Source organism: Conger conger, chromosome 16 (assembly GCF_963514075.1).
Source record: "Conger conger chromosome 16, fConCon1.1, whole genome shotgun sequence".
NCBI lineage: Eukaryota > Metazoa > Chordata > Actinopteri > Anguilliformes > Congridae > Conger > Conger conger.
This window is the reverse complement of record NC_083775.1, coordinates 38,403,134-38,429,803: the sequence shown is the minus strand read 5'-3', so window position 1 is coordinate 38,429,803 and position 26,670 is coordinate 38,403,134. Positions and strand designations below refer to the sequence as shown.

The 26,670-nt window shown below is 42.6% G+C and overlaps 1 protein-coding gene across 1 annotated transcript in view; it reads right to left on the bottom strand.

Moving 5' to 3' along the window:
- LOC133114811 (beta-1,4 N-acetylgalactosaminyltransferase 2-like) overlaps positions 1-26,670 on the bottom strand; it is a 59,714-nt gene that overhangs the window by 7,999 nt on the left and 25,045 nt on the right. Inside the window, exons 2-9 of the mRNA XM_061224468.1 lie at positions 23,919-24,062; positions 22,786-22,892; positions 20,453-20,490; positions 15,915-16,095; positions 15,332-15,418; positions 8,638-8,819; positions 8,310-8,453; positions 6,370-6,592 (exon numbers count right to left, since the gene is read on the bottom strand). Coding sequence (XP_061080452.1) covers positions 6,370-6,592; positions 8,310-8,453; positions 8,638-8,819; positions 15,332-15,418; positions 15,915-16,095; positions 20,453-20,490; positions 22,786-22,892; positions 23,919-24,062 — 1,106 coding nt within the window. The remainder of the gene's footprint in view (positions 1-6,369; positions 6,593-8,309; positions 8,454-8,637; positions 8,820-15,331; positions 15,419-15,914; positions 16,096-20,452; positions 20,491-22,785; positions 22,893-23,918; positions 24,063-26,670) is intronic.

The window sequence follows — 26,670 nt, the reverse complement described above, 5'->3', positions numbered from 1 at the left end:
CCTTCAAGCGCAAACTGAAGACGCACCTCTTCAAGCAGCACCTCTCCCCATCCCTCCCTACCTCCTGTGATCCTTAATTGTTGTCTTTGCGATTTACGTAGTGTTTCGGTATTTTTAGTTGGCTAGGTAAGCAGTAAGTTTGGTCACTTTTGCTTTGTTGTTTGTTTATTTGTTGTTTTAAAAAAACAACAAAAACTAAACTCTGATAAGAGATAATGGTAGTGGGGCCCAAGTCCCTGAGATGCAAATGATCTGACTACATGGCTAACATTGATGGAATTTCCATCACTTCAAGTGCTGTCATCAAAGATCTTGGTTTTACTTTTGATACAGATCTTGTATTTCATACACATATTAAAAATATCTAATGGGTTGCTTCTTATCACTTGAGGAATATATCTAAAATGTCAGGTTCCATGTTTTCATTGCCTAGTCTTTTGGCTATGTGCTTTGCGTTTCCGTGTTTTGGTACCCTCTGTACACACCGTAGTCACCCTGTCAGTTTGTTCATTCAATGTTATTTGTTTCACCTGCATTTTCACTTCCTGATTGTTTCCCACACCTGATTGCCATTCCCTCTTGTTACCTGTCTTGTATAAACCCCTCTGACTTGGCGGTCAGTGCTATCACTGGATCATTGCTGTGTTAAACTGAACCAGTCCTGGTCTGTTGGTGACTGTCTCAAGCCCTCAAAGCTGTGTTGGCCCCTGCCTTTGTTTCTCTTAGCTATGCTGCTATAGCCTCATTCTGCCAGTGTTTTCCTTATCACAAGCAGGTACCTTTCCCTCGCCTGCTGTGATTGAATTAGCATCTGAAACCCCCCAAATTTTACTTCCTTCTTCAACCCGCTCTGCCTTCAGGTAGGCAGTACCACAGCCTCAGAGCCGGTCCAGCAGACTGAAGGACTACTTCTACCACCAACCCATCAGGCTCATGAACACTGAATAATAATTCTGATTTCAATGACCAGTATTTTAAGTATTTAAAGTATTTTTACATTGATTTAATGCTTCACTACTGTTGTTTTTCAGCAGGCTACATATTTATTATATTCAGCACTTGGTTCTCTTCAGCATCATTATCATGTCGGTTTTATTGTGTTTTTACTGTGTATTGTATTGTTTTATTGCATATTGTATTGTTCTGCTGTAGGCCGAGGGGGGAAAGACTTAAGATTTTTGCTCTTTTTTATATGTGAATATGATGAAGATGCAACAATAAAGCTGAATCTGAACCTGAACCTGAGAGAGAGAGAGAGAGTGTGTGTGTGTGCTGCTAGCCAGAATGGGATATCTACCCCAGATATATAACTCTAGTGTGTGTGTGTGTGTGAGAGAGAGAGAGAGAGAGAGAGAGAGAGAGAGAGAGAGAGAGAGAGAGAGAGAGAGAGAGAGAGAGAGAGAGAGAGAGAGAGAGAGAGAGAGAGAGAGAGAGCGAGAGTGTGTGTGCTGCTAGCCAGAATGGGATATCTACCCCAGATATATAACTCTAGTGTGAGAGAGAGAGAGAGAGAGAGAGAGAGAGAGAGAGAGAGAGAGAGAGAGAGAGAGAGAGAGAGAGTGTGTGTGAGTGTGTGTGTGTGTGTGGTGTGTGTGTGTGCTGCTAGCCAGAATGGGATATCTACCCCAGATATATAACTCTAGTGTGTGCGTGTGTGCGTGTGTGTGTGTGTGTTGCTAGACAGAATGGGATATCTACCCCGGTAGGTAAGTCAAGTGTAAGTGTGTGTGTGTGTGTGTGTGTGTGTGTGTGTGTGTGTGTGTGTGTGTGTGTGTGTGTGTGTGTGTGTGTGTGTGTGTGTGTGTGTGTGTGTGTGTGTGTGTGTGTGTGTGTGTGTGTGTGTGTGTGTGTGTGTGCTGCTAGCCAGAATGGGATATCTACCCCAGATATATAACTCTAGTGTGTGTGTGTGTATGTGTGTGTGTGTGTGTGTGTTTGCTGCTAGCCAGAATGGGTACCTACTACCCCAGTTAGGTAACTCTTGGGTGTGCATGTTTGTGTGTTTGGGCTGTTAGCCAGAATGGGATATCTACCCCAGTTAGGTAACTGTATTGTGTGTGTGTGTGTGTGTGTGTGTGTGTGTGTGTGTGTGTGTGTGTGTGTGTGTGGTGTGTGTGGTGTGTGTGTTTGTGTGTGTTGCTAGCCATAATGGTATCTCTACCCAAGTTAGTTAACTTGTGTGTTCTCATACCTGTCAAAAAGTGTGCCAAGAAATACCTGAGGCAGCACGGCTCCGATAAAAGCACCTTGTACAAATAAGAGATATGTTAATCCTGTTTTAATAACACGTTAGCATTGTTTGCTGTGCTTAAGGTACAGCCACCAACTGTAGTAGATATTTGCTATCCTGGGGCTATGTAGCACATTTTCCAGTAACAGAACTTTACACATTGACAGTGTTTGCCAGGGCCTGGGATCTTCTTTTCTGCATTTGACTTATCTTGCCTTGTGTCTTGGAACAAATGAAATGATCCCAAAAGTGTAAACCCTACCGATCTGCTCCTCCTGGCTGGCTAAAATACACCAGGCAAGATCAACAGATCACAGAGTATTTGAATCCAAGACAAATACATTTCAATTTTCTGAGCATATTTCTGCCAGGTAATCTGCTGATATTTTTATATATAATAAAGCAATGGCATTTCCTATTGATATGGCTGCATGATGTGGTTACTCCATAAAACCTATTATTGTAATGTAGGATGATATACCTGAACTGACACCTTTGATTTTCAAGATATACAATATACAACACGTTTGGAGACAAACAAATATATTAGCAAAAATAAATTTCTCTCATATAATGGGGCTCACCACCGAAACCATATCATGTACAGTCCTACACTTGACATTTTCTCATAGGGACCTGTTCAATCTGTAAAAACAAACTTCAAAATCATCCTAGGTATCAAAGGCATATTGAATAAATGAAAACTGGATTTGACATTATGAAGTAATTGCCCAGTGTGTCCCTTCAAGTAATTTGAGTACGCAAGGATCTGATTGATGATTTAGAATAGAATTGTGTCTCTTAATGCAAGCAATGCTGGCTGTGGCCCACAGATTCCCATCACACAGACTCACACACACACACACACACACACACACACACAGAAACACACACAATACAGTTACCTAACTGGGGTTGATATCCCATTCTGTCTAGCAACACACACACTAGAGTTATATATCTGGGGTAGCTCGCTCGCTCTCTCTCTCTCTCTCTCTCTCTCTCTCTCTCTCTCTCTCTCTCTCTCTCTCTCTCTCTCTCTCTCTCTCTCTCTCTCTCTCTCTCTCTCTCTCTCCTCTCTCTCTCTCTCTCTCTCTCTCTCTCTCTCTCTCTCTCTCTCTCTCTCTCTCTCTCTCTCTCTCTCTCTCTCTCTCTCGCCTATCCCAGCATACATTGGGCGAAAGGCAGAAATACACCCTGGACAGGTCGCCAGTCCATTGCAGAGCACACACACCATTCACTCACACACTCATACCCACGGGCAACTTAGACTCTCCAATAAGCCTAACCTGCATGTCTTTGGACTGTGGGAGGAAACCGGAATACCCAGAGGAAACCCACGCAAACACAGGGAGAACATGCAAACTCCACACAGAGAGGCCCTGGCTGACCGGGATTCGAACCCAGGACCTCCTTGCTGTGAGGCGGCAGTGCTTGGGTATTAGATTTAATCATGTAAACTAACATAACTAACGTTATATCCAGTTTTGATTCTGCTCTGTAAACCTGCTCTCTGCTACCACTACGTCTCTTTACTCTGTGCAGTTGTCTACTCCTCCCTCACCCAGAGCCGTTTGGATTACATGTGGGTCTGTGTGTATCCAGTCCGCGTTTTCGTTTTCCCCTTGTTATTGTATTACTACCCATGTATGTTCACCTGTTGTATATTTGTTAGATCATCCTCACTCACTTGGCATGCCTCGTATGTATCTTCCCTTCATGTATATAAAGCCTCGTCTCAGTAGTGTTCCTTGCCAGAACTTTGATCTACATATTCCGTGCCGATTTTGTTTAAGCCTGTTTATTAGTGATTCCTGAGACAGACCTTTGCCCAATTCCAAGTTTGCATTTGCCCTTTTGATTTGTTGCTTTTCTGAGTTTTGGTTTTAATCTACGCTTTGTGTTTTCGACATCTCTCTTGCCTTGCCCCTTTGTACTTTTGCCTTTCTGCCCTACTTTGGACTGTTAATTAACTATTCTTTTTGCAACTCGATTTGGCACTGTGTTTTTCGGATTACCTGGCTTTGACACTTGGACTGAATAAACTACGATTCCTGATTATCCCTTGGTCTGCGCTTGGGTCTCTGAATGGACATAACATTATTATCTGCGTTTTCTGTATGCCAAATTTTATCTTCATTTTTATCAAGGGTAAATTGTTGGCATTTATATAGCGCCTTTATCCAAAGCGCCGTACAATTGATGCTTCTTATTCACCCATTCATACACACACACTCACACACCAACGGTGATTGGCTGCCATACAAGGTACCAACCAGGGGCGAATTGCAAATAAACCTGCGATAACTACATACCTCTCTCAAAACCCATTTTCTCCCTCACAAATATGCAATCTTCTCTGGTAGTGTAGATAGGCTGCAGAGACAAGCTCCCGAAAGAATACCATTTGTTCTAAAATCTAAGTGGTAGGCTGAATTTTAATTATTTCTTAATTTTTAATTATTTGGAAAGTACAAAGAAAGTGCATTTTAAATAGCCTCTACTCTCTGGGAGTTTGTTCAGAAAAAGTACTTTAGTACACATTTCTACACATCTTCATTGTAAGGATTAACAGCTCAGAGCAACCGTTTTCTAGGGGTTTTCAGGCAATGGAGTAAGCACCTTCCATCCACATGAGTCCGTAAACTTAATTCAGTTATCCAAGCACAACACAGTAGTCAAGTGAAATTTCACACAACTTGGTCACCCAAAAGTCCTTTTGGTACCCAAAGGTAGTTTACAAATTCCCATCAATGCTGAGCTGTGGGCTACCTTTGTGTGTAGAAATGGGTAGGCTACCGCTCAGTAAAAATCGGTATCACAAAAGTCGTAGCTTATGCCACGGAGTATGTTATGCTGTGATTAAACAAACTGGGAGCACACAGAACAATTAAATTTAAAGCAACTGTGATTTGGGTCACCGCTTCATCATGAATGGATGGCTTCTAGGTGACAATGGATGGTTTAATTTGGATATTACAAATAACAAAACCCCTTATGTTACTATACAGTGTCGGCTATATTGGGTGTAGCCTACTAGGTAAACGTAATAGTAAAACAAACCATTAAAATTACATTTTTATTTTACAATGTAGCTAGATATTTTAATCTGACTCCAAAATTAATTTCCACCCTTTGAAATATCGGCGTCTAACACTGATGGTTAGCCCATTTTGCTGACGAGCGCTGCTCATGCACAAATGCAAACGTTCCATGGAAAGCCAAAAGGAAGCAAGTGGATAAGAATGATAGCCAATTAACTGATTGCCTACATGCATACGCGTGCTTGCGACATGTGTTTCAGGCTTGCAATTGTGATTTCTACGAGAAACGCCCCAAAAAGTGCAGGAATCTGTCGCACCTCACAGATCTCAGCTCGTATGTCGCAGCTTTCATGAAACAAGCCCCAGCTTGTCAGGAGCGATTAGGGGTTAGGGGTCTTGCTCAGGGACACTGACGCACACAGGGCGGGATTGAACCGCCAATCCTCCAACTGCCAGACAACTGCTCTTAACACCTGAGCCAATGTCGCAATAATTCTGGCTGCCTGCATACTATGTATTAAAATAAAAAAATAAAAAAATACATTAAATAAAAACATTGTTTTGTAAATGGTTTAACTCAATTCCATGGTAGTTCTTTAATAGTTTGCTGTCTTGAGATCCATAAAACATAACTATGTTGCACAGCTATGCCAGTTTTGCCATATGCCTTTTACTGTGTGACTTCCATATGTATTGACTTTTTTTTCTCATTATGTTTTCGGCATTTTGGGGCCTTTTGGCCCGAGTTTCCACTCATCACTTTATTTTTCTGGCATTTAAAACTGTCCATGGTACCAAAAGATTGCATTCGGCTAAAAGGTCCCAGGACAAAAACAGAAGCAGGATTCCAAAAAACTGATAGCCCACAATAACCAAAGTGACTCAAATAGCTGGACCAGTAATAAGTTTGATGCAATGAATGCAGTTATTGGCAACTTCATCCTACTTAGCGGAGGGTGCGGAGGGAAACACCTATGAAAGCACCTATGAACAGGAACAGTTTTTTCTCTTGTTGTGGATAGTTCCTGCCTGCTTTTAGTTCCTGCAACCTGGTGGAAAATTGACTTTTTGATAAGCACACACAGTTGGCCTCACCTGAGTGACCCACTCTTTTCAGCAGTGGGTCGAAGCCCACCTTGCGCACCGCGTCAGTCCGAGCCAGGAAGAAATTAACAACCCCAGAGGTGAAGAAGCAATTTGGGATGCCTGGAACGGGTTGGTAGTTCCCTGGGACCTTACTCAAGCAGCCGCCTTCCTCATCCCCTTCCTCATACAGGACTTTGAAAGAGAAAACATTTGACCCCACAGATCCGCCCACCTACCAAAAGAGGAACAGACAATTAACAGGGGTTCAAAAACAGAAATTAGGCTCATTCCAATCGCTTATTTTTCTCCTTTTTTCTTTTCTTTGAACCTTTTTCTACTCCTTGCTCTCCCCATCGGGACAGGCTAGAAAAAGAGGCAAAAAAAAAAGCTTAGACCAGGAAATCAAGAAAATGTGAATTAGCTAAAGGGAATGTCCTTGCTCCTATAAATGTCATTTAGAAGCCACGTCATGGCAGATGTATGATAAGTAGGGAGAGGTGAATCCACAGGTTGATCATTTATACATCAGGCTTTCCGGATGCCCTCATGTTTCCTTGCTCAAAGATACGATTGGGAGTTCCTTACTTCTACTTCTAGCTCCTAGAAGGAACATTTATTGGGTTGGAATGTCCTTAACCCTCTGACATTTCTGTCATTTTAATCAACTTTATATACAGTGATTCCACAGTGTTTCATATCTTTTTATATTCAGAGCAAACTCAGTCACAATAATATGGCAACAGTAAGTAGGTCAGAATCATATGTTGGTTGTAAATTGCTCTAGAATCACATAAACTGTAAAGAGTATGTACAAGAATGATTTTTGGATCACTGAAATGTGTGGTCTAGGTCTTGGACAAAGTTTGGAGCAAATCCGATTAGAAATTTAAAATAAATGACAAAAACCTAGTGTTGTCACGACTATTTGTTGTCACTACTGTTGTCACTACCAGTTGACAATGGAAGGGTAATGGCCTTTCTTCAATGACTATCTATGTGGTATGCAGTCCTGCCAGGCAAGTAGGCTTTTCACACCTGGCCTAACACCTCCCGACCACTAAAACAAAGCCTTTCCACAAAGCAATGCTTAATTAGCCGATGTCCATCCTGCAGAGCATGCACGTCTTGCAAAAATGCAGAGTTATTATTTTGAGATGTAATCGTTACAATCACTCATAAATTCAGAACAGAGTGGTAACTTAGAGATGCGTATTACTGAATATTCAGATGAACACAGAGAGAAGTTGCAATACAGCACACGTATTTACCAACATGATCGTAAGAAATACACTTGCTCTTGGAGTTGGTCGGTTTAAGTTATTTCTGCTTTTTCTTGAACGTAGATACAGTATGCTAATATCGATTGTGCAAGGACACCCAGTTTTAGAATCCTGGCTATACCACGACATCACGTATGTATTATTTTGAGATGTAATGGTTAGAGTGTGGGAATTTACAATTGCTGAATATTTAAATGAAGCTGGAGAAGTTGCAGTAAACATGGAAGAAATGCTTGTACTCATGACGTCCAGTCATCCGTGCCATTTCCCCTAATGAAACGTGTTCCGTGCAGAAAAATGTTTACCTCAAAAGAAGTAAATATCACCTAGTTTCAATTTGAATGAGATGGGCTGGGAATTTGTGCCTAGCAAAACTCACATTTTAATGAGTAAAGATTATGAAATCGCAGTGGTCATATTCATCTAATTTAAAACATTTTAAAACTATTAATATTATGTGTCAATGGGTGCATTGCGAAGCTGGCGACACCGCCAACCCCAGAGGGTTAAAGATGGTGAACCTGAATCAATTTCTGGGTCAGAAGCAAGGAAAAAAAGAAGGAAAATAAGCTATTGGAATGAGCCCATTGTTTCATATTGAGGCAAACAAAAGCAACACTGTCCATCTTCTTGTCAAACTACCTATTTTGGTAGAAATGTCATGCTCACCACATCCAGTTCAGGCATAGACTCCATTATTGCTACAAATTTCTCAATCTTTGTTTTATCTGTGAACTCAAAGTCGTCGTCCGCCCATAGAAAGTACTTGGTTGTGACCTGTGAGATGGCAAGGTTCCTGCCAGCAAACCAACCCTACAGGGTAAAACAGAAAACGCAATGCATTAGTGAACACTAATAGTATGCTAATTGAATTAGGAATATTCACTACAATAGGTTATTATCTTTTATAATCCAGTGCTATATCTCTCTATAAAGTACCATGCACACTGTACATGTACTAAAACCCTTCCAGCATCTCTTAGAAAAAAATCTGTACCTGGGCAGGTGGCATGAAGTACTGCTCAATGTTGGTGCCGTTCACTTTCTCTGGTTCAATGCTGTCATCCGCAATGATGATTTTAATGTCTTTGTAAAACTTTCTAATACTGCTAATAAGGTGGTTAAGTTGCGTGTATCTCAGGAAGGTTTTAGTCGTGATGGTTACTTGAGATCTGATATCTGTAACAAAACAAGAACATATAGTTATACACTGCTCAAAGAAATTAAGGGAACACTTTTATCACGTTTCATGTTTGTCACGTCATGTTTTATGTTTAGTTATTGTCTTAGTTACGTTATTGTCATGTCACGTATTATGTTAGTCTTGTCATGTCACGTTATGTAGTTTATTCCTGTCACAGTTGCAAACTTGTTATGTCACGATTTACGTTTGTTTCATGTTATGCGGTTCTGTTCATTGCTTAGCATATACTTTTTTGTGTCTTTCTGCAAAACTTGCATTTCTGCTTTCTCTCTCTCCCTTTCTGTCACTCACACCCTAATTGTTTCAATTTCCCTTGTCATTTATAATTTACTAACGCTAGGGCAGGATAGGTTTATTACTAATGATTACTAAATACCTCATTAACTTGTCAATCCTCCACACCTGATTTCCATTCTCATGCTGCTCTCAAACTAATTGTCTACAGCTGTCTACACCTGCATATAAAGCTCAGTTTCATGTCATGTCTTTGCGAAATTGTTGCCCCCTGTTTGAGCGTTTTTGTCAAGCCATTGTCTACCCGTTACGATCCAAGCCTGTTTATTGACCAAAGATTATTGACATCCGTTTTGCTGACCATTGCCTGCCTGTATCACGACTTTGCCTGCTGTCTTTGTGCTTTTGCCCCGCGGAGCAGACTTCGGTCTTGACTCTTGCGCCATCATCGACCCTCAGCCTGCCTACTGTCTGCCTGTACTTCTGCCCCGCTGACAGCTTTCCTGGCTACCGGACATTTTGCATGGTGTACCGATTACGAGACTGCCTTCTCCCTCGGTACTGTACTTTGGTTTTGGCTGGATTTTACGTGTATGAACATTGCTTGTTTTTTGACTACGCTCACTGGACACTCCCTGAATAAAGCCCTGACGGGACTTTATTACACCCCTGTTTCTGAGTCATGCAATTTTGGGTCCAACCCCCCATGCACCCGTCTCAGAACAATTTCTCAATGTTCATGTTCTACGCCCTCCAGGAGCAAGGCGCCATTGTCCAGGAACACTCTCAAGGGATCTCCTGACTTCGTCAGGAGATTCGAGAGCTGTGTGCTCAGATGAGGAGACTCGCCATCGCGGTTCAGCCACACCCACTGGAACAACCTGCCAACCCGCCTGCACCTCCACCTACCAACCCCATGGGAACCTGGCAATTCCGGGAGCCACAACAACCGCCCCCCGGAGAGGTTCGGTGGAGAACCGGAGAGATGCAAGGCTTTCCTGCTCCAGTGTGACTGTGTTCCGGCAGCAACCACAGACCTACAACAGCGACGACCGCCGGATCGGCTACGTGATGGGGCTACTCAAGGGGAGAGCTTTGGACTGGGCTACAGCTGTGTGGTCCGGGGGTTCATTCCCTCCCCAGTACCCGACCTTCGCTGAAGAGATCCGCAAAGTCTTCCAGCACGCATCCAGTGACGAAGAGCCATCCCAGCGCCTGATCGCCCTTCGCCAGGGCAGGAAAACTGCGGCGGACCATTCCATCGACTTCCGCACTCTCGCGACGGCCACCAACTGGAATAATGCGGCTCTGGCAAACCTGTTCCTGGCCAGCCTGAGTGAGGCACTCCAAGACGAGTTGGCGCGGCTCAAACCCATTACCCAGTTCGACCCACTCGTCCATGCCGCTATTCGTTTGGACAACCGTGCCAGACAATGCCGGACCGAGAGACAGGTCCCACCTGGCCAGCCGTACCCCAGGCGAGGGTTAAGTCCCCGACCGAAGGAGAGGCAAACTGAAGGAATCGAACCCATGGACCTTTCCCGTGCAGGCATGAAAATATTGCCTGAGGAACGGACACGTCAGAGAGCAACCGGTTCCTGTTTCTATTGTGGGAAGCTGGGACACACCCAAGTTCGGTGCACCCTCCGGTCCAAGAGATGCCTCATCTGTTGAGGTGAGAGTGCTCAACAGATATGAAGGATCTGCCAGGAACGACCATCGCCCCATGCTTACTGCTATGTTGATGCTTCCCGACCGAGCAATCCAGGTTAACGCGTTGGTGGATTCCGGAGCTGACGCAAACCTCATAGACAAAGTGATGGTCATGGAATTGGACATTCCCACCCTCCCACTACCCAACCCCGAGAATGCTCGGTCGTTGGACGGAAAGACATTTTGTCAAATGACCCACATCACAAAACCCATCCAACTGATAATTTCTGGAAACCATCATGAAATTATTCAGTTCCGCGTCATCCGGTCCCCTAATGACCAGCTCATTTTGGGATTACCCTGGCTCCAGAGACACAACCCCACCATCAACTGGAGTTCAAGCCAGATTCAAGCCTGAAGTCGTGAGTGTCACCAATCCTGCCTGCAATCTGCTCCTCCCAACCCACCACAAGTCCCCAAGCCCTCCTTGGAGAAGGTGCCCACCCCTTACCACGACCTAGGCACGGTCTTCTCCAAGACACAGGCACAGACGCTTCCCCCTCATCAACCTTACGACTGTGCCATCAAGCTGCTACCCGGTTCCACACTCCCCTCAAGCCGTCTCTACAATGTCTCCAAACCTGAAAGGGAGGCCATGGAGAAATACATCCGGGACTGCCTAGCCAAAGGACTGATTCGGCCATCCTCCTCACCCGTGGGCGCCGGATTCTTCTTTATGCAGAAGAAGAATGGCTCATTGCACCCCTGTATCGACTTCAGGGAGCTTAATAACATTACTGTCAAGAACAAATACCCTCTACCATTGATGGACTCCGCCTTTCATCCTCTACACCATGCCACCATGTTCACCAAGTTAGACCTATGCAACGCCTACCACCTGTTTCGTATTCGAGAGGGTGACAAGTGGAAGACCGCCTTCAGTACCTCTCTTGGACACATTGAATACCTAGTCATGCCATTCGGCCTCACTAACGCACCCGGTGTGTTCCAGGCGTTAGTTAATGATGTTCTTCGGGACTTACTGGGCCGACACGTATTTGTCTACCTTGACAACATCCTGATCTACTCCACCATTGTCAAGGAACATGAGACTCATGTCAGACAAGTTCTTCAGAGACTTTTGGAGAACAAATTGTTTGTCAAGGCAGAGACGTGTGTCTCCCATCCAAACACTGTCGAGTTCCTTGGATTTATTGTGGAGAAGGGACAGATCAGGGCGGATCCCAGGAAGATTCAGGCGGTCACTGACTGGCCCACGCCTTCCTCTCGGAAACAACTCCAACACTTCTTGGGATTCGCCAACTTCTACCGTAGATTCATTAGATCTTACAGCCAAGTTGTCTCCCCCCTCACCAAGCTCACATCTACTGCCATGCCATTCCGTTGGGGTCCCGAAGCGGAGAGGGCGTTTGTCAAAATTAAGAGACTCTTCTCCACCGCCCCTGTTCTGGTGCACCCCGATCCCACTCGGCAGTTTGTTGTGGAGACTGATGTGTCCGACACTGGGGTGAGAGCCGTGCTTTCGCAAGTTTCTTCCTCCGACAATCGGCTGCACCCTGGCGCCTTCCTCTCCAAGAAGCTCTCACCAGCGGAGAGGAATTACGACGTGGGGAATCGAGAACTCTTTGGAAGATTCTATTTCACTCTTACTTACCGCCCGGGTTCTAAGAATGTCAAGCCAGACGCCCTATCCCGACAATTCGACACCAGCTCCGAGCGAGTGGCGCCTGAGAATATCCTCCCGGGTTCCTGCACTGTCGTTTCCGTAACCTGGAAGATTGAGGCGGTGATCCAGAGGGCTCTACGGGAGGAGCCCGATCCCAGGCCCAACCCCTGAACACGCCTCTACGTCCCCTCAGCTGCTCGGACACAGGTGCTTCAATGGGCTCATTCGTCTCTCCTGTCCTGCTATCCTGGCGTTACCCGCACCTTGGCGGTGCTTAAGCGGAAGTTTTGGTGGAGCTCCATGATCCCTGACACCAGGCACTTCATCAAGGCATGCACTACCTGCGCCAGAAGCCAGGCCTCCCACCAAGCCCCTGCTGGTCTGCTCCAACCTCTGCCTGTGCCCAGCCGACCCTGGAGCCACATTGGGGTGGACTTCGTTACCGGACTTCCCCCTTCCGAAGGTAAGACCACCATCCTCACCACGGTGAATCGATTTAGTAAGGCAGCCCACTTCATCGCCCTACCTGGATTACCCACCTCCCAAGAGACTGCGGACGTACTAATAAAGGAAGTGTTCCGCATCCATGGAATTCCCTCAGACATTGTATCCGACCGTGGCCCACAATTCATTTCACAAGTGTGGAAAGCTTTCTGCCTGGCCCTTGGTGCCACGGCTAGCCTCTCATCTGGCTACCACCCCCAGTCCAATGGTCAAACCGAGAGGGCTAACCAGGATTTAGGAGCCGCCTTACGTTGTGTGTCAGCCAAGAATCCGGCTTCATGGAACAAGATGCTCACCTGGGTTGAGTACGCACACAACACCCTGCCCTGCGCCGCCACCGGAAAGTCTCCTTTCGAGATCTCCCTGGACTACCAACCTCCACTGTTTCCTGACCAGGAAGCCGAGATCGCTGTTCCCTCCCTCGCCACCCACATGAAGCGATGCGCCAAGATTTGGAGGGATGCCAAGGCCGCGCTCTTACGCACGGCAGACCGTAATCGGCGCTTCGCTGATCACCACTACACACCAGCCCCAGCCTACAAACCAGGTGACTGGTTGTCATTTTCATTTTCACCAAAGCAGGTGAAATAGATTCACAATGACCTGTGCTTCCTAAATGGACAGATTGATATCCCTGAAGCTTAACTGACTTGGTGTTACATGGTGATGATTAAGTGTTCCCTTAATTTTTTTAGCAGTGTATAATTCTCAAAAAAATACATTTTTGAAGAAGAAAAAAAGCTCATTAAAACTGATACACAATTCCAAATCCATACGGCAATAGCAGTGGCGCTTACAACCTTGTCTCCTATTTCTCAGATTTCTTTCCTTCAAAATACATCCACACAATCTGTTTTTCACCATTCGTGATTTATGTATTTACACAGATGAAGTGAGACATCTGTTGACCAAATAAGGCAGTGGCTGTGAAAAATAGGTAACCATCTAAAAGTACTCATCTCCATTTGGGTAATAATTTAAAATCTTAAAACATCTTTAGCTGTGATTAACCTGTCTGGAAGAGGACGCAAATGTATTTGCCCCCACATACAGATAGGAGGATGGGTTGAAAGGCAAAAGGATCACAGTTGGAGAATCCTGGGGTCACCAAGTCTCCAAAACTACAATTAGATGCCACCTCTGTCCCAACGGGCTATTTGAAAGGCTTGCCAGAAGAAAGCCTACACATCTAAGCACCTTGATTTCCTAAATGTCACTCAGACTTTCATTGGAAGTGGGCTATATGGTTAGATGAAACCTCAGCTACCGCAAATCATAACCAGTTAGACCAGTTTATAACCAGCTCAATTTTCAAGCTGGTCAAGCTGGTTACAGCAGGGAGGCATACCTCCAAATCCACATAACAATAGTTCACTGACCTCCGAATGAAGCTTTTGCAATGGCCATCCCAGTCCCCTGGCCGAAACCCTATTGAAATCCCATCGGATGAGCGAAAGAGAAGTGACCTCAAACTAGGACCAAGGACTCTGAAGGACCGGGAGAGATTTTGTACGGAGAAAAGCTCTCAGATCCCTTTGTATGTGTTCTCCTCATCAAGCATTATGAGAGGAGTACTAGATACAGGGATGGCATCATTTTCAGAATAAAAATGATTGTGTGTTGAAGGATTTGTATCCCTCTGAGCAACGGTATCACAATAAAACTGCAATTTTCTCATATTACCGAGCATAACATATCCAGCATTCCTTTGCTCATATTAATTGCTCCAATCATCCATCCATTATCTTAACCCGCTTATCCTGAACAGGGTCGCAGGGGGCTGGAGCCTATCCCAGCATACATTGGGTGAAAGGCAGGAATACACCCTGGACAGGTCGCCAGTCCATCGCAGGGCACACACACCATTCACTCACACACTCATACCCACGGGCAATTTAGACTCTCCAATCAGCCTAACTGGAAACTGGAGTACCCAGAGGAAACCCACGCAAACATGGAGAACATGCAAACTCCACACAGAGAGGCCCCGGCCGACCGGAATTCAAACCCAGGACCTCCTTGCTACCCACTGCACCATCCATGCCACCCATATTAATTGCTGATACCAATAATTCTGGAGGGCACTGGATATTCTAATTCATTATATAGCAGATTGTTATCTTTACTCAGTAAACAAATGCATTCCCATATGATAAATATTCGCCTGAATAGTTTTGATGGTCCTGGCCTTCATCACATAACAAACAAATGAAATAATCATGTAGATGAATTATATCAGACAACGCAAGCAGCTTTTGAGATATTCCTGGTTCTCAGCCGTAGCAACCAGGTAACTGATGAATAACTGATCTTTCAAAATGAAATATTATCGTTAGAAGAAGTACTGCTACAGGCAGACAAACTAAAAGTAAAATGGCACTGACAGGATTTGGATGTTTGGAGACTCACCCTCTCCAAGGTCATATAGATTTGGTACTGTAGGTTGGCGGATCATAATAGGGAAAGTAGCCTTATACCGGTCAAAGGTGAAGTGTGCTGTAGAAAAATCAAAATGCATGAATACAGTGAACATATTACCCTTAACACATTAACATATAGGATGATACCACCACATTATACTGACAAAATTAATTGGAAAAATAATTGTAAATAACCGCAAAAACAGCAGCCGATTTGAGTTTCCTTTCCTGACTGAAGTTATACCATTAATTTAGCCTACATTTTCCACATATTTCCTGAACTCACTTTGTATCATGAAAATGCTATATTTTTTCTAATTTATTTTGTTCTTGGTATGCTCCTTTTCACCCCTGTCAGGAATGCTTCCACTATTGACGCAGACAAATATGAGGGATATGTGTGGTTTTATGGCTTATAGGTTTATGTTATGTATGCACAGCATATGTATGTATATACTACAGCATTTACAGCATGTGCAGTATTTACTAAAGTATATTGCTTTGATATCTTCGATAATACCTTCAAATACATATTTTATTTCAATTTATTAGAGCTCTGGAGAGTGGCTTACCCAGATCTCCAGACTTGATGCTGTACACAGTGCTTCTGTAGGAGACCTGACCCAGCAGGTCATTGAGAGACTGCAGGCTGGAGGCAGAAATGGAGAGCACCTTCTCACCCTGCCCCTTCACTTTGCCCTTTTCCTGAAGACTTTCCACTGCCAGGACCCCACTGCTCACACTCAGTGTCACCTGCACGTAGAGTCAGGAGTCCACAGTTACAGAAATTAAGGGGACTACTGAGTTTTACCGGTCATGGACTTCAGAAGAACACTGTCAACCAGAGACACCTTACCATCAGAGCATTTTGAATATTAGCTGACAATCACTATTATTATTATTACTACCTAACATACAGTATATGTAATATGTTTCCATCAAAAATCATTTATATGTTTATAATTAATCACTGCTGCCAACATTAGTCCTTGAGTGATCTCCAACAGGTTCTTAATTCTGGTTTTTAGAAAGCTTCCTTTTTCCAAAATGGATGCTTTTAAATGTAGATAAAACCAAATAATAATAAATCTGAGCACTTACTCTGTAAAAGGACAATGTACTGACCCTGCCAGTTCTAATGAGTGTCTAGCTCTGTATTGATGGAAATCTGTTTTTAAAATTAAATTAAAAGAAAATCTAATACAGTTGTGTAACCTCAAGTAATCCATCTGAGTGTAATTGCATAGCTTGCATAGCTTTTTACGATTTTCCCATTACTGTAAATTTGTTTTGAACAAACAATGACTCATGGACAACAGATTTCACCAAATGGAATTCAATACCCTGATAAACCACACACATACAGTGCAGAAGTACTACTTTGCATTTTTAAAAATCTAATAAAAACTTTTAAATTACAAATTATATTATCGGGCAATTTGAGTGAAAAGATGAATCTTTCAAAAGAAGAATTTCTTAATATCTGGTATGTCCCCCTTTTGCTTGTGCAAAATCTAATAATCCACAAGATCCCGGCATTATTTGAAAATGTTCCAAAGAGCATCTTGTGATGTTACTGAATGCTTGGCTTTTGTCAGTATTCAAGTATCCCCATAAATGTTCAATGGGGTTGAGGTCAGGTGACTGTGGATTGTGTACCACTCCTTCCTTCCTTGGTCTTCAAGTAGTTCTTGCAAAGCTTTAAAGTATGTGGGAGAAATGGGGATTTGATATGGACAGAGCATCCTACATCAGAGTTTCCTTCTCTGTTTCCTTCCTTCTCATGAAGTCACTATGAAGCTGTAAAAGACAACTGCTAGCCTTGCTAATAATGCTAGGCATGATTATCTATTGGGAGATGGGTAGATAGCGGTTAGTAGGCCTATAAGACAATGTTGCTGTACTCTGGGCAGTGCAAGCATACTGCACTGGCTGCTTTGTTTGAATTCATACCACTCACAGTGAAGTTGAGTGTCTTTCAAGCAATCTGTGCTATTCTCTAATGTGGGCATTTCACAGACTGTATTGCTGGCTTCATACTGTAGGCCAATTGTGCCAATTGTGTGGCAGCAGTGCAATGCATACAATCGTGTAGATACGGGTCAGGACCTTCAGTTAATGTTCACCTTAACCATCAGAATCGTGAAAAAAATGTGATCTGAGTCACTTTGACCGTGGAATGATTGTTGGTGGCAGACAGGGTGGTTTGAGTATCTCAGAAACTGCTGATCTCCTGGGATTTTCACACACACTAGTCTCTAAACTTTGCAAAGAATGGTGCAAAAAACAAAAAACAATCCAGTGAGCAGCAGTTCTCCAGACAGAAATGCATTGTTAATGACAGACATCAGAGGAGAATAGCCAGACTGGTCAAAGCCGACAGGAAGGTGACAGTAACGCAAATAAGCACACATTATAGGTGGATAGGCTACAGCAGTAGAAGTCTAAAAAATATAAGTCTAATAAATACCTAATAAAGTGCTCACAGAGTGTATATTTGAGTTTGTGTACCCCAGTGTGTCACAATGATTTTTCATTATTTTGCATATAACTTAAACCAAGATGCAAATGCATATGCTTTATAATGTACAAGAAAACTTTTTTTTGTTTTTTTCTGAGAGCTTTCGGTAGGTTTTTGTATGCCAAGATATCTTAGGCCCAAAACTGATTAAATGAAAGTGAGTTTCATTAGTCAAAACAGTCAATTAGTCACAAAATATATGATTATTTTATGATTTCAGCAATGCACAATTGAACCATTTTGGATAGATTTGGAGACACCAGGGTCAGGGACACCAGGGTACACTAATTATATTTTACTTCACAAATCTTAGAAATCATACATTTTGTGCAATTGTGGTCAAGGAGCTTATGATTCAGGAAATGCATAGTTTTACATGTTTTACATTGCAACTCTCATTGATGTATTTCATTGCATAGTAAAGTAGACTTCATTTCATTTTTGCATTTTCACCAAGATGTTTTGCATGACTGCGTGACAAATCCATCCAGGATATATGTGCTTCAGTAAGGCTAACAGTAGGTGGCTGAGACTGGGAATCCACAACCACCAACAGACAGCTGAACCACCGGCAGAATGAGCTGAAATGTTGTTTGTTTTAATTTCATTTGTCTTTTATTTTCATTTATTGTCTATCATGATCCCGTGAGGATTACGCATGATGCCTTTATGTTTGATTTGATTTTATGTAAAAATATCATATACTGGGTAAACCAGTATTTTCTGTATTTGTGTCCAGCTCTTCTTTCACGGGTTTCAGCACCAAAGATGTTGCATGCCGTGACACACCCCAGGGAGTACAGAAGGGCTGGACACAGGTATCTGTGCACTAATAAACATCAAAGCCAAAACAACAGACATTGTGTGGCTGTCCAAAACTTACAGACTGCACTGTACACACACACACACACACACACACACACACACACACACACACACACACACACACACACACACACACACACACACACACACACACACACACACACACACACACACACACACATCCTTCTTCATTGGTAGGGAAAAGTTGTTCAGCTGAAAACATCAACATCAAAGTCAGACAATTACTTGTGCACATGAGCAATAATTGTGGTTCATGTAATTTCAGGAAAAGAAAGTTATGAAATAAAATGCATGTGACTTTGTAGTCCTTCAATAGCTAGACAGTTAATCTCATGAAGACTAACAGTTAATCTCATGAAGACTAAGGAGCTTCAAAGCCAACTTGAGGATACATTTTGTAGAAAGACACAAATCAGTAGAATGGTATTTTTAAAAAAAGGTCAGTATTGTGCCACATGACACTGCTCAGACCAGGCACCACAGTGCCTGCAGTAATGTGGTTTTATATGGGTTATCTTTCCTCCCTCCAGGCCATGCTGACTATCTACTGTGTCTATCTCAGAGCTTCCAGTCCTGGCCATGCTGACTATCTACTGTGTCTATCTCAGAGCTTCCAGTCCTGGCCATGCTGATTATCTACTGTGTCTATCTCAGAGCTTCCAGACCTGGCCATGCTGACTGTCTACTGTGTCTATCTCAGAGCTTCCAGTCCTGGCCATGCTGACTATCTACTGTGTCTATCTCAGAGCTTCCAGTCCTGGCCATGCTGACTGTCTACTGTGTCTATCTCAGAGCTTTCCCAACCATTGCCTTCCTTGTCAGGAGACCCATCCCAAGCGTTTTCGCCTCTTGCTTCCCTCTGTGACCACCATAGTCTGTTTCCAGTTCCATTCCCTCATTCATTTGTTCTCATTTTGTCTCTGCCTCCCCACTCCTTATATGTACTTCCTTCCTGCCATGTCTGCCATTCCTCTCATTTGTCTCATTTTCTGTCAATCACTAGTCTATTTAAACCTGTCCTTTACAGTTTCTTGTTGCTAGTTTGCCTTTCCGTTATTCTGTTCCCTACCCCGGTTCTAGCTTCCCCGTACCTGTGCCCTGTGATTAGCTGTCTGTACTTTCGCTTGTTTGGACTTCCTAGTTTTTTAACTGACTTCTGACTTTGCTCTGCCTGCCCTTCATGTTACCTGTCTGCTTGGATTTTGACCATTGCCTGTTTTTGGACTACGTTTTGGATCTGCCCCTCTGTCATTAAAGCCTGCCTGATTACGTTACCCCTGAGTCTGCGTTTGGTTCCTCTGTCCTGAATCCTGACAGTTAGCCTGATCTGGGCAGTGTTCAGGTGCCACAACACTCACTCTTGGCTCGCCACATGTCTGAAATTATTTGCATCAACAAACATCCACAGCAAGAGGCTTTAAAGAACAGCATTCCAGTGGCACAAATGATTGATCTTGCCATTCTAAAAGTTCAGTCATTCTAATACCTGACTGAAACTTTTGTGGCAGGTGCAAATTGGATAGCCACTGCACCGCTTTAATTAACTAACCCTTGTTACAGTTTTGGTGAAGAACCTAAATTTAATTAATTTCCTTAATTCATAAATTATGTATGTTCTATGCACATATGTGACATGGGATGCATGTTCCAAGCAAAGAAATTTCAGCAGAAATGGGTGCATTGACCTGTTGGCCCCTTCACCAAATCTCACCAGTAACGTCGAGGGCAGCTGTTTTTACTAACCTGGTAATTTTGTTTTTCGACAGCATGTACACTTAAACCTGTAACACAGCATAATGCAGAACAACACTGTGATCCCTAAGGCATAAGGTAGGGAACACCTGGTTATCTGATTTTCATGAGCATGTCTGACAATGTGCATACTTGCTACTTATAGTTATAAAAAAAGTTATTTCAGGAGGAAAGTAACTGATTATCCATGAATACTGTGTAGAAACTATCAACACCATAATTTACAGTCATGTCAGGACATTCCTTTCGAGTAGACCCTTTTAAGGTTCATGGGGCAGGTGGGTCGTAACAGTAGACCCATAAGGTGATCACACATCAAATCCGGCAACACATTGGACCCCCAAAGCTGTCTGTTTTATGGATAGTACTGTAGGTGGGCTCCATTGTATAGATGGCTCCATGGGATCAATATGGAATGCTTCGTGTACCGGATTTGACGTGTGAGCACCTTTACAGTAGACCCAGAGTAATCTTTAAGGTTCATGGCGGCATTGCGCATTCTACTGTGCATCATATTAGTAATTACAAACATAAAAAAATAAACTGGAAAGCTTTTACAAGACCAAGAAAGTGAATGCATCTGAAACTGACCTGTTTGTATGACCTCTAATCTTGCTAGTTTCTAATGGATAGCAAAAATAGATATTCTGTATGGTTGATCCATCTTAATGTACGGTGGTCCAAGAATCAGAACTTAAGCAAAAACTGAATGCCCTTGCAAACCGAAGGCAACCTGCAGTAGTTCATGCCAAAACAAGCCTTTGTGTCTGGCTTTGATCACAGTATATTGAGTCCTGATCAATTATCCAAACATGTGTTTATCTGTGTGCATCTCACCGATTGGCTGATAAGAGCCTGGTGTTGAGAGCTGTCCCTCAGACCTCTAATGAATTCAATTAATAAAATTAAATGAATGCATTCCTGTGTGTTTGCCACATTGACTGCTGTTGTTGCTGGGCACTCACTCAGGTGCTCAGAGTCTGTGGTACGAATGTCCCAAAGCTGTATTAGACTCAGTTGTAGCTTTGATATATTATTCATAAAAATGGCCGAATGGGGTAGGTAGAGGTAATGTTGAAGATGCAGATGGGATTTAGATACACCCGAACATTGCTGAAAAATAATTAAACAATGATAGTCCTGTTATATATAATATATATATATATATATATATATATATATATATATACACTCACTGAGCACTTTATTGGGAACAATATTGTAAAACTGAGCAGAGGTAGGGGCTCTCTTTGCTCTCAAAACAGCCTTAATTCTTTGTGCTATAGATTCCACAAAATGTTGAAAACATTTGAGAATCCTTTGAGAATCTGTTCCCTGTTGAAATGATTGCATCATGCACTTTCTGCAGATTTGTCAGCTGTACTTTCATGCTGTGAATCTCCTGGTATACCGCATTCCAAAGGTGTTCTATTAGATTCAGATCTGGTGACTGGGAATGCCAAGGAAGAACATTTAACTCATTGTCATGTTCATGAAACCAATTACTTTTGCTTTGTTACATGGTGCATTATCATGCTGGAAGCAGCCATTAGAGGATGGCTATACTGTATTGTGGCCATGAACGGATACACATGGTCAGCAACAATGCTCAAATAAGCCCTAGAATTTCAGAAATTGCTGATCTCCTGGGATTTTCAAACTCAACAATCTCTAGAGTTTGCAGAGAATGGTGTGAAAAACATCCAGTTCTGCAGGCAGAACACAGAGGAGAAGAGCCAGACTGGTTGAAGCTGACAAGGAAGGTGACAGCAGCGCAAATAACCACACATTACAACAGTGGTGTGCAGAAGAGCATCTCAGAACACACAATGAGTCAAACCTCTAAGTGGATAGGCTACAACAGCAGAAGACCAAATAGCTAATAAAGTGCTCACTAAAGTGCAGTCTGAAATGGGTTACAAAACCATTTGTAAGGCTCTGGGACTCCACCAAACAACAGTGAGAGCCATCATCGCCAAAACAATTGGAAGTGGTGCATATTACCAAGAGAAGCAGGCCTGCCAAAATGCATCCTAGGGCACAGTGGCAACAGTCACACTTGAACCCAGAAGAACATCCAAAGACCAGCAGGCCTCTCTAGATTCAGCTATAAAGAGACTGGGCAAAGAAGGGATTCACAAGATAATAGCAAGGTGGAAAACACTGCTAACCAACAGAATGGTTCATATTAACTCAATTAGCCGCACACTGAACTCTCCCTTTTAAACTATAAAGTCAAAATACATTTCACATCTTCCCTCTGATCTGACATTTTTATGATTTATATTTGAATTTCATCAGAATAAAATATTAGGTTACAGTACCTGGCATGAGGCTCTTCTGGAGAGGAATAACAATGAATCCTTGGATTGGATATTGCAGAGGGGAATTTGCTGCAGCTAACAGAACATTGCTTTGTGCTGACTTTTTTCTGCAAAAAATGAAAATAATGTTCCTGGTTTAACTGACATTATCATACGTCTGCTTTTGGAGCTGCATGTGATCAGAGAACATCTTCATCATACCATTTTTAGACCTTGCCCTCCCTTCCCCAAATGCTATTTTTTTTACTGTATAATGAATACATATTATGATCTATATATTTACAGCACCCTACAGCAGGGATACTCAATCTTACACTGTGGTGGGCGCAGGCTTTTGTTCCAACAAAGCAGTTACACACCTGATTCTACTAGGGTTGCCACACATTCTGGTTTTCCCGGGATTGTTCTTTCCGGGACACGAATTGTCCCATTTTTTTCTACTTCTAAATGTCAGAGTTCCAAATAAAACCGGATTCTTCTACTGCTATTCTGTTTTTTCCTCTTTACGTTTAGACATCCAATCCCGTGTCTGTAAACAGGTAAAAATGAGTAAAACACAGCGACGATTGACCATATGCCTATACTTTTTAATTGATAGCAGAAATACGAAAATTGACCTTATCACCTAGCAACTGCTGCACGAGCTGTCAGTCTGGTGTGTGCATTCACTTCAATGACCCCACCATGGGAAAGTTAGCAACTAGCCTAGAGGTAATCACCTAATACTTCTGATTTATTTTTAACTTATTTTGTCGGTTTTATAAAATGGGTGAGACGGACGAGGAGGAAGAGAGAACAAAATCAGACAAGCAACCAGCAGCAAAAAAAAAAAAAACTATATATAAAGTACAACTCAGACCGGGCAAAAAAAAAGAGCACTTTTCTGAAACGATAATGGTGCATCAAATGTCACGGTTTTTCACAAATCAAATGTCAAATCAAACCCTAGATTCTACTAGGTAATGTACTTAGAGTCTTACAGTGGTTGACTAGTAGAATCAGGTCTGTAACTGCTTGGTTTGAAAAGCCTGCACACACACCGGCCCTTTCTGGGTATTGAGTATCCCTGCCATTAAAACAGCTGAACAATGCAGCAGGGCGCAGTAGTACAGGGCGCAGGCAACCTTTGGCACCTTGTCTGATGGCGTTTGTACTCTTCCGCTCTCCGTCTGATGACGTCATCAAACTTATCCTTGTCGACGTACTGCTTTAGAGCTGTTGCTCCGCCGAGGCAGTTACAGGGAGCGTGCCGAGACTCCGACTTCAGGCTCTGGGTGCTGCACAGAGATTAGTGCTTGCGTAAAAACACAGAAAAACAACTTTTGCAATACACTGAATACATTTGGGGTTGAGATAACACAATAGTTCTGAGTTTCAGCTTTTATTTCCTGGTATTTATGCCTAGATGTGTTAAACTAGAACATAGCACCTTTGGTATCAGTATTTGAGATGCTCTTCTGCATACCACTGTTGTAATGTGTGGTTATTTGCATTACTGCCACCTTCCTGTCAGCAGTGTGCATGAAAGTCCCAGGAGATCAGCAGTTTCTGAGATACTCAAACCACCCTGCCTGTCTGCCACCAACAATCATTCCACGGTCAAAGTCACTTAGATCACATTTTTTCCCCATTCTGATGGTTGTTGTGAACGTTAACTGAAGCTCCTGACCAGTATCTACATGATTATATGCATTGCACTGCTGCCACAATTGGCTGATTAGATAATCATATGAATAAGTAGGTGTAATAATGTAAAAATGTTCTTAATAAAGTGTGGGTCTTTACTGTGGTGGATAAGTTTGGTGTTGATTCATATGACATGCTATGAATCAAAAAAACCTTGCTACTATTGGCCTACTATTAATGCATGTGTTCATCAGCAAAGCAAAAATCAAACACTATTCAACACATTACATGAATGGCATTTGGCAGACGCTCTTATCCAGAGTGACGTACAGTTGATTAGACTAAGCAGGAGATAATCCTCCCCTGGAGCAATGCACGGTTAAGGGCCTTGCTCCAGGGCCCAATGGCTGTGCGGATCTTATTGTGGCTACACCGGTGATCGAACCACATGTACCTTAACCACTACGCTACAGGCCACCCCAAATTGTCACAATTTGATTGAAACATAATGCACTGTCACTGCATTAGCATTCCAGTTGAGTTAGCATCTAGCAAGCACAACATTAGCACCTCAGCTGAGTTAGCATCTAGCAAGCACAACATTAGCACCCCAGCTGAGTTAGCATCTGGCAAGCACAACATTAGCACCCCAGCTGAGTTAGCATCTGGCAAGCACAACATTAGCACCCCAGCTGAGTTAGCATCTAGCAAGCATAACATTAGCACCCCAGCTGAGTTAGCATCTAGCAAGCACAACATTAGCACTCCAGCTGAGTTAGCATCTAGCAAGCACAACATTAGCACCCCAGCTGAGTTAGCATCTAGCAAGCACAACATTAGCACCCCAGCTGAGTTAGCATCTAGCTAGCACAACATTAGCACCCCAGCTGAGTTAGCATCTAGCAAGCACAACATTAGCACCCCAGCTGAGTTAGCATCTAGCAAGCACAACATTAGCACCCCAGCTGAGTTAGCATCTAACAAGCACAACATTAGCACCCCAGCTGAGTTAGCATCTAGCAAGCACAACATTAGCACCCCAGCTGATTTAGCATCTAACAAGCACAACATTAGATGCAGCAACTGCTGCAGCAACAGTCTGTTCACTTACAAAATATTTTGCAGTTTGCTTTGATTTTTTTAGCAAGTAAATGGATACTGTGTTTGCATTTCCCACATTTGTAAATATTATGCATGCACCACTAAAAAAAGAATAAAATTACATCTCAACAGAATACAGCCAAGTAACAAATACAAATCACACCTTTATAAAAAAAAACAACAATTGATCTGTGCTCCAAATTATGAACATGAAAGTTACAACTGAAATGTCAGTAAGATTTTTCACAAACACCAAACAAGCCACATCCCAAAGAAATTCTGCATCAGGTTTACTACATCCATTCAAGTAATATGGGCCTGTATTTCCTCATCTTACCATCTCAAGAGAATAAGGTCTTAATGTATGATCAATTTTTATCACTGTCAGCACACACTCTCTGATGAATATTTCATAGGTTGCTTGGGACAATGCATAGAAATGGTTCAACCTATTGCATAGTTATGGAAGGCAGAAATATTACATAAACGAAGTCCCAGTCTGAAAAGCCTTTTTGCATTGGACATGACTATTATGAGTTGTCTGGAATACATTCTTTGTTTAAACTCTCCAAAGTTTGTAAGACGTGTTTTCTCCTTACAAACATGACTGTAATAATATACTTGTGTGGCCTACCCACCAACTACTCAGAGAACAATACAGTGGGCTCAAAAATTATTGGCACCCCTGACAGAAAATGAACAAACAATACTCAAAAAAATTCTAAACAATATATTTATAGACAAACTCAAAATACCAACAGGTGATAAATTCTGTGCTATATTAATGTTTCAATGGAACCAACAAAAATAATTTACTGATTTAATTAAAAATCAATTTCCTCCAAATCAATGTTTCACAATTATTTAAATTATTTAAAGATTATTGTAAATAACACCTACCAAAATTAAACCAGGTATTAAATTCCAGTTATTTAAGTTTATCTATGTGTTAAGGAACTGTATTGAGTCATTACATCACTTCCTGTTAGGGTATAAAAATGAGGCAACATACATGCAATATCCCTGTCATCCAACACCATGAAGAAAACAAAAGAATTGGCAGTTCAAAAGAGGCAGATGGTCGTAGACCTTCATAAACGTGGTAATGGCTACAAGAAAATTCACAAACAATTGAATATACCACTGAGCACTGTCAGA